Below are 9,435 nucleotides of genomic sequence, written 5' to 3'. Positions count from 1 at the left end.
TGGATTGGGGAGGAAATTGAGATTTTATAGTTTCCTTCCTCTGCCACGCCCACCAAGCCATGCCACACCCTCCAAGCCACACCCACAGAACCAGTAGGAAAAAAATTTGAAACCCACCACTGCACTGATCTATATAATCTCCACTAAAAAATAAATGTATGTTCAGAGCATAGGAATCAAGTGAACATATGAAATGATGCCAGACAGGCAAGATCACAAATATTTGCAAGATGGGAGCTGCCATTCCAAGAAGTTAAAAGGCCAAAAATTAATGTAACTAATTTTCTGAAGAATTCATGCAAGATATTGCAAGACTTGTATTTTTCAAAAAAAAACTCAGAACATTTTACTTTTATTTTTTACTTTAAATATAAATGGTGAAGTGGCTGCAATGAGTGCTGTGTTGCTAATCCTGAGATTAGGCTTGCAACATATAAATGTGGTAAGTAAATTTATTGAACTGTGGGATAATATATACATGGCTACTGTTCTGGTTATGGTTCCATGTCAAATTGAAGAACAAGTCTAGGTCAACAGATTTTTTTATAACAGATCTTCCACATGTTATAAAAAACTATGCCCAGTTTACTGAGAACATTTTAGAAAGAGAGCTATGTTAATGTGGGATAACCAAAATTCAGAAGGGGACTGGCAACTCCTTTTAAAATGAATTTATTTTTTATTTTAAGGCATAAATTTAAGCTTTGTGATGAACTGAGATGTAGCTCATGAAAGATTATGCCTTAACCTTAATGCTTTAATCATAAAATAAAAATGGATTAATCTTACAGTTGGCACTGTAAGAATCTTTCTAATTTTTGGTCAGCCTACTGAGAAATGCCAAATTTTTATATTAGTAAACATTTCTGAAAATAACTACAAGTAGTTATGACATGATAGCAGTGTTCTAATATCTCAGGGGCTGCCACATAGAAGAGGGTCAAGCTGTTCGCCAAAGCACCTGAGGGCAGGACAAGAAGCAATGGGTGGAAACTAATCAAGGAGAAAAGCAATTTAGAACTAAGGAGAAATTTCCTGGCAGTTAGAACAATTAATCAGTGGAACAACTTGCCTCCAGAAGTTGTAAATGCTCCAACACTGGAAGTTTTTAAGAAGAGATTGGATAACCATTTGTCTGAAGTGGTGTAGGGTTTCCTGCCTAAGCAGGGGGTTGGACTAGAAGACCTCCAAGGTCCCTTCCAACTCTGTTGTTCTGTTCTGTTCTGTTCTGTTCTGTTCTATTCTATTCTATTCTATTCTATTCTATTCTATTCTATTCTATTCTATTCTATTCTATTCTATTCTATTCTATTCTATTCTATTCTATTCTATTCTATTCTATTCTATTCTATTCTATTCTTCAATAAGACTAAAAGACTTGTAACTTCCTCCATTCTGTTCCTCAGCAGACTGCCATCCTGCAGTATCTGTTTATTAAAATATTGAAATATCACGTGTCACATTTATCTAAATACAATAAAATGATATTTATTTATTTAATGATATTCATAGTGATTATGAATACTATAAAAGTATAGTATAAAAGTTAGCAAGGAGAGGATAAAATGGCAAGCCCTGGCCAGTAAACGAGGGCCTTCTGCAATATGGGAGGCTGATCTCACAGAATTGCCTATTCTAATTTTCATAAAGAATTGTCTCTTGTTATCAAAAATTATTTTATTACTATTACGTTTAGGTACTGTTTTGTTCCTGGACATCCAACTCTATGTACCAAAAAAACCTGAGAATAAAATAGTCTTATAATGGTACAAAAGGAAATAAAACAGTAAAATAGAAAATAGAATGATAGGCGATAAAAATGCAATCTTGCTATGTAACAATTATAGCTATTTATTTTTTAAAAAACCTTATTTTAAAAATAACACAAACTGAAGACAATTTGGTCCTTTGATTAATTTATTATAGACAAGTCAGTGTCAACTCATAGCAACCACATACATTTTTCCCAGGATGAACTATCCTCAACCTGGTCCTATTTCTTGGCCCAACCCACCTCACTGGGTTGTAACTAACTAAATAACTCAAGTCAACAAACATACCGAATACTCCTTCCTCCTCCTATTTTATTCCCAGTAAGGTGGGTTGTGGCTGGGGAAAATAGGAGGACCAAGGAATATTCGGTATGTTTGTCACATTTATTTGTTTTGTTTGTTTGTTTGTTTGTTTGTTTACAACCCACTGAGGTGGGTTGGGCTGAGAGAGTGATGGCCCAAGATCACCCAGCTAGCTTTGATGCCAAGACAGGACTAGAATTTATGGTCTCTCAGTTTTTAACCTGGTGCCTTAATGACTAGATCAAGCTGGCTCTCTCATTAGACAAAGTAACTTCTACTGGCTTCCCAAACCAAAGTCAATGGGGAAGCTGGCAGGGAGTTGAAAGTCCCAAGCTGGAAGGCAGGTAACTGGCTGCCGCCATGTGTGGGAGGAGCAATGGAGTTTTTGAGAGGTGATGTGCTGGCCAGATAGGATTGGGGTGGATATGAGAGGGTGTAAGGGGGTGCATAAGAGATGCTGCATGCGTTGGGACTTTGTGAGGGTGTGCATGAAAGGCACTGCATGGGTCAAGTAGGCTCTGCGTGGTGTGTGAGGAAGTTGTGCAAAGATTAGGAAGGGTGGAAGAGAGGTGTGATGAGGCTTAGGAAAGGTATGTGGAAGGCATAGCAAGGGTCAGCAAGGGTGCAAAGGGGATACATGAGTGTGTGAGGGAGGCATGGTGAGAGCTGGGGAAGATGCACAGGGGTGCATGAGTGAAGGATGGTATGTGGGGGTACATCACAGTGAGAGTGTGAGGATGCAACACAGTGCAGATAGTATGGAGGATGCAGCACAATGCGAGCACATAATGGGTAGGAGAGGGTAAGTGGGGGAGAGACTTACTCCAGTGACATGAGACTTTTCCTCCTATCTTCCCCATTGGTTTTCTGGGGAAGCTGGCAGGGAAGTTAGCAAATGGTAACCATGTAATCATGGGGTACTACTGCCACTCATAAGTACAAGCCAGCTACCAAGAACCCAGATAACAATTACATGACAATAGGGGTGCTGGGATGGCTCAAACTCCAAGGACCAATGATAATCTTCATTTGTTCACTGCCATCATAACTTTGAACAGTTGCTGAATAAGGGGCTGTAAATTGAGGACTACCTGTATATGTAATGTACTGATGAATCTACAGTATACAGATTTACTTTATTTATTTGTTTGTTAAATTGGCTATCTTATCATGGGGCTACTCTGGGCAGTTTACAACAATAAAATGGAAAAAAGTGATAAAAATGTTAACGTAACAATAGGAAAGGAATAAAATAAATAATGTAAATATAATAATATGAAATTAAAGATGATGTTTGGAGGGGAGCAGGAACTGCAATGTGGTGGTGGGTATTTTAAGCTTATATATTCTGCTTCTGTTTATTTCTAATAGTCAACTTGGCTATTTATTTATTTATTTATTTATTTATTTATTTATTTATTTATTTATTATATTTCATACCGCCTTTCTCCCGTAGGACTCAAGGCGGTGTACAGTCAAGAAAAATATTTAAGAATGTAATGGAACGCATGGATAAGCTTGAGGAAAGGGGAGAGATTCTACCTAGGAAATTGACAGATAAGAGAGAAACAAGCCTGTTAATTGTTTAATGGTGAAAGAAAAAAACTTAAGAAGGACCCTCCCCGATGGATCTAGCAGTTAAAAATGGCTGGCGGGAAGTTTGTACTTTCAGGCTTGCAAGATTCTGTTAATGAAGCCTTACAATACACTGTGTGCACAATTATTAGGCAAGCTGTATTTTGGAGGATTAATTTTATTATTGAAAAACTACAGTGCTCTCGGTAAATCCAAAATGTTAATAAACCCCAAACCTGAATATTTAAGAAAGTAAAAGTGAGTTTATGGCTTTCTTAGGAGAATATCTATGTATGCACAATTAGTGTGTAGAATTATTATGCAACTAAATGAAAAATTTCCCATCTCACTCATTTATTTTCATCTGTTAAAGTGAGAATAATATACAAACAACTCAAAATCTACAAATAAACATTTCTGACATTTAAAAAAAAAATCAGTGACCAATATAGGCACCCTTCTTTTCAATAACAGTCATAAGCCTTCCATTCATGGACTCTGTCAGTTTCTTGATCTATTGAAGATAAAATGTTTGTGCAGCAGCAACACGGCTTCCCAGACACTGTTCAGAGAGATGTACTGTTTTCCTTCACCGTAAATCTCCCACTTAAGAAGGGCCCACAAGTTCTCAATAGGGTTTAGGTCAGGTGAGGAAGGGGGCCATGTCATTATTCTTTCATCTTTAAGGCCTTTATTGGCTAGCCACACAGTGAAGTACTTCGATGCATGCGATGGAGCATTGTCCTGCATAAAAATCATGGTCTTCTTGAAAAATGCAGACTTTTTCCTGTACCACTCACTGCTTGAAGAAAGTGTCTTCTAAAAACTGGCAGTAGTTTGGGAATTGATTTTGAGTTCATCTTCAACCCAAAAAGGTCCAACTAGCTCATCTTTCATAATACCAGCCCATACCAGTACCCCATCTCCACCTTGCTGGCTTCTGAGTCAAAGTGGAGCTCTGTGCCTGTTACTGATCCAGCCATGGGCCCATCCATCTGGTCCATCAAGAGTCACTCTCATCTCATCAGTCCATAAAACCTTTGAAAAATCTGTCTTCAGATATTTCTTGGCCCAGTCTTGCAGTTTCAGCTTATGTGTCTTGTTCAGTGGTGGTTGGATTTCAGCCTTTCTTACCTTGGCCATGTCTCTGACCACTGAATACCTTGTACTTCTGGGCACTCCATGCAGGTTGCAGTTCTGAAATATGACAACACTGGAGGATACTGGGTTCCTGGTAACTTCATGTTTGATTCTTCTCAAATCTTTGGCAGTTAAGGTGCATCTTTATTTCTCAACACGTTTCTTGCAACCCTGATTATTTGCAACAAAATGTTTAATGGTTCTGTGATCACGCCCCAATATCTTAGCAATTTCAAGAGTGCTGCATCCCTCTGAAAAACTTTTTACAATTTTTGACTTTTCAGAGTCAGTTAAATCTCTTTTTTAGCTCATTTTGCCTGAGGAAAAGAAGCTGGCTAATAATTATGCACACCTTGATATAGGATGTTGATCTCTTTAGTCCACACTCTCCCTCATTACACAAATACACATCACCTGATATGCTTATATCCAATAAGTATTTAAGTTTATACAGCTTGGAAGTGGAAAATATGCATACAAAGGATGATATGGTCAAAATACTCAGTTGCCTAATAATTGTGCATGCAATGTAGAGTAGATGTAGTTCATCTAGTTGCATTTCCTATCTGGTTTATCAGGAAAGCTAACAAAAAGATACTCAAATATCTGGTATACATCAAATAAATACATGCATAAATTCAACAAGGGCTGACAATTGCTTTGCAAATACCCAAGAAACAGAAATACACATTGACATATTAATAAGTTGAAAGAGATCTACACTGCAATTCCCTTCCTTGAATAAGCTTTTGTAATCTTTCAGAATAGAACTTCTAAACAGAAATGTATTAGAATTCAATATCAAGAACTGTTTCAATCTTAAAATTTCAGCAGAGTTCCCATTCAGGATGTTCAGAAAATTTACTTACTTCATAATTTCCTGACAATAATTGACTGCATATTCATCAGTTGCTACAAATAGATGCATAAATAGTGTATTTAAAGGCTGTGAAAAAAAAATTACAAACTTAATAGAAAACACTACATTTTAATAAAATAACTTTAGTTTTGTCCTTGTAAAAATGAATGCAACACTGCAACAAACTACTCTAGTATTTTAGTTATGAAAAAAAATGTAAATGTTTTTTTAAAAGTTCACTATATTTTGTTATTCTTTTTGCAAGTTATTTTATTACCTAGAACTATATGTTGACTTGGGACAAACACAAAAGCTGACCGCACACATATATATCATGCTGTTTCCTTTCTGCATAAATATTTTTACACATAGCACTTAAAAGGAGCAATAAATAATAAGCAAAAAAACAAACAAACCCAAAGACCTTAGATAAGAAAAAGAAACGTAAATCTAATTGATATCAACATTGTTCATACCTTTCATATCTTTCATACTTTTCTATCCTTGTTGGCTGTATTCTTGCTTCCACCATATCATAGAGGTAGATGGCCTTTTGTTCTTTAAACTCTCTTTGAGTATCTGATTAACTCTGTCCATCCATGACTTCTTCAGTTTTCCCCTCCCTCTTGATCTACTGTTTTGCAATTCAACACTGATAATTGGCTTATTTCTAATCTATTTCTTTTCTAGTGACCCCTAGCATGGAATTTGCTTTTTTTATGCACACTGCACAGATGATCTGAACTATCACTCTGACAGACATAACTTTAAAAATACTAACATTGAATTGCATTTGCTGTTTAGTGGCCCAGTCACCAAGCTTGTGGTGTTTCTTTTGGGATTTTTTACAATCCGTTTGCTTTTTTACTACTATATCTGAGAAAATTTTGTGTCATCTGTAAATTTTACTTATTAGATGTGCAGAATTCTGAATCATTTATGAACAACTGAATAATGCTGGGACCCAAATACTTGCAGGATATCATTTCTTACCTTCTTATTCCATTACACATATTGCCCATTTATTTTCCAGCTAACTTTTGTCTCTATATTCATGATTCAACCCTATTGAATCATGAATCCCTTGGGAGTTGGGCGGCGTAGAAATGCGACAAAATAAATAAATAATAATAATAAATAAATATTCACTATCATGTTCCCTTTAAATCAAAAGAAACTTCTTTCTTATATCCATGCATTTCTTAAGTACACAATAAAGAACAATAATCTGGTCTACACATCAACTGCCCCAAAATAAAGCTATGCTATATTTCTGAGATCTGGTTCACTGTCACCTCTTCTACCCCTTCAATCAGAATGCTACAAAACATTGCCTCAAATACTTACCAGACTAATTCCACTATAGTTTTTGTACTCATACTTGCTACCTTACCCATTGCAAAAGGGAACATAATGGTTTCCTTCTTATGCTGAAACACTCCATAAGCAAACTATTTATAATTCAAAATATCCACTTATATTTGTCTGTGTGCAGCTATTTCACTTTTTAATGTCATCAATGCATTTATTATTGTTGAGGTTATTTTCGTGGACACTAACAGAGATTTTGCCTTGCCTCTGGAGAATGGTTTTGTTAACTTTGGGAAAAGTTATTCACTCTCTCACTTATCTCTTCTTGAAGATTGCACTGATCCTTTCTTTAGAATTTATTTTTGGAAAAATTAAGTGTTAAAGGTGATATACTTGGGAAAAAACCTTTGCAATTTTTAATAGCCAGAGCCAGATCTACACATTGCTAATAAATAAATAAATATGGACAGAAAAAGTGCCTGCTCTTATTCTGTCTGTGAAACAAAGCTAACAATACTTGGGATTAGACTCCAGAAGACAAGGGTATAAAATCAATTAATACTAGCAAATAAAGTCATTTTTTCATGTTTTCTTGTAATTAAAAATAAAATAAAATGTCCTATGCATTTATTCCTGTGAGAATATACAAAAATGAATTAGAATTAGAATTTTTGAGTGAAAAAAATTTCCATACTTACTGTACACTTTGTCTCAGGATAGTTTTGTTTCATGTATGCTTCCCAATTAGCTTCATCGACAACACCCCAGTTAGGATAATCCAAAAATGCAGCATGAGCAACACTTACATTTTTGTCATTAATCACAGTCACTGCAAGATTAGATTTTTCTCTGTAAAATAAATGTTATGTTTTTGAAGTGAAATTAGTAAAAGAGAATTCAATTTACTTATTTTAGATATATGAGGTGTTATAATGGTGTTACTTACAAAAGATATATGACATTAATCCTGCCAAACAATCTTTCTGTATCATATTTCATAAGATTGATAATATTAGGAATATCATGGGATTCTGTCCTTCTGGCACTTAATGCAACTAAAGATGCTGGTGTAGATGAGATTCTTGCAGATGATAAGGAAGACATTGTGCATACTGTAACAAAACAATAACCAAATATTCCATTTGAATAATATCACTTATCATCAAGGCATATTACTGAAATGGTTCCAAAATTAATCTCCAGAAATATTTTAAAATCACATCACTCCTTAAATATTTCAGTGAAAAAATTAAACCTTATGGATGTACATTTAATTTATAATTCAATAGTGCCTATTTCAAAGTAAACTGTGAGCTGAATTTTAGTATGTAACCAGACCACCCATGAACTCTTGGATAATTATTTTAGAGGTATTTCTTTACCAGATTCCTCAATGTATTCAACAATTGCAGAGTTTCTAAAGTACTTCAAAAGTTCTTATGGATTTAGGGAAATAACCAGAGATATATCTGCCCTGTAAATATCCCAGGTTGAACTATATAGCACTTAGCATTTATAGATGTATATACTGCTTCACAGCCCTCTCTAATTGGCTTACAGAGTCAGCATATTGCTCCCAACAATCTGGGTCCTCATTTTACCGACTTCAGAAGAATGGAAGGCTCAGTCAACCCTGAGCTGGTCAGGATCAAACTGCTGGCAGTCAGCAGAATTAGCCTACAATAATGCATTCTAACCACTGCGCCATCACGGCCCTTACAGAGTCAAACATCAGGAGTTCACCACAGGAAATATTTTATGACATTTTGTATTATGACATAAAATGCTTTAAGATTTTAATGATTTTTAATGTTATGTTTCATACAATTTTTCAAATTTCAGTTCAACAGGAATCATGGGTCCTGGATTTTAAATGTATTGTGTGGGTTAGCCCATTTGAAGTACCTTGGTTCAACACTTTTACCCTAAAGTGCACCGTTTTGCCCTGTTAAATGTTATAGGAATAGGTTTTAGTAGTATGTAGATAGATAGATGTTCCAGGGTTATGGTTAGAGATCTCTGATAAGCAGGATGTATCATATAAAAGAATAAAGTAGTGGAATCCTATATTTAAATAGTAGAATGGATCATACCACCTCAAATTTAAGTAAGTGAAACAACAATAACCAAACAAACCAGCACAGTTTGGATTGATACTGTATATTTAAAACAAGACCCTCAATCTTTGATGGATGTAAAATTAAGGGTGAATTATAGAGGCTTGCTAAAGTTTGGTTAGAGTGGCAGAAAGAAGTTTGCTAACAGCCATCATCAGGGCCCAGGCTTTAGAAATATATTTTAATTATTGGGGGGAGGGAGGAAGCTAATGTCTTTATCAAGCTTGATTCCTTGGATTGTATTTCTGTAGTTTTCTTGGCAATAACAAACAAGTAAGTTTTTAATTCATTTATTTATATCCTACCTTTGTTACTTTTACAAATAACTCAAGGTGGTGAACATATCTAACACATTTTC

General features: G+C 35.3%; 1 protein-coding gene across 1 annotated transcript in view; it reads right to left on the bottom strand.

Annotated features, from left to right (window-relative positions):
• Positions 1-9,435, bottom strand: part of CFAP61 (cilia and flagella associated protein 61) — a 160,497-nt gene that overhangs the window by 150,298 nt on the left and 764 nt on the right. Inside the window, exons 2-4 of the mRNA XM_087891278.1 lie at positions 7,907-8,072; positions 7,659-7,809; positions 5,660-5,736 (exon numbers count right to left, since the gene is read on the bottom strand). Of these exons, the coding sequence (XP_087747404.1) occupies positions 5,660-5,736; positions 7,659-7,809; positions 7,907-8,064 (386 nt within the window). The 5' untranslated portion in view covers positions 8,065-8,072. The remainder of the gene's footprint in view (positions 1-5,659; positions 5,737-7,658; positions 7,810-7,906; positions 8,073-9,435) is intronic.

The sequence above is a fragment of the Pantherophis guttatus genome, chromosome 3 (assembly GCF_059756535.1).
Source record: "Pantherophis guttatus breed Tessera chromosome 3, ASM5975653v1, whole genome shotgun sequence".
NCBI classification, from domain to species: Eukaryota; Metazoa; Chordata; class Lepidosauria; order Squamata; family Colubridae; genus Pantherophis; species Pantherophis guttatus.
Note: the sequence above shows the minus strand (reverse complement) of the source record. Positions and strands in the feature narration are given on the sequence as shown.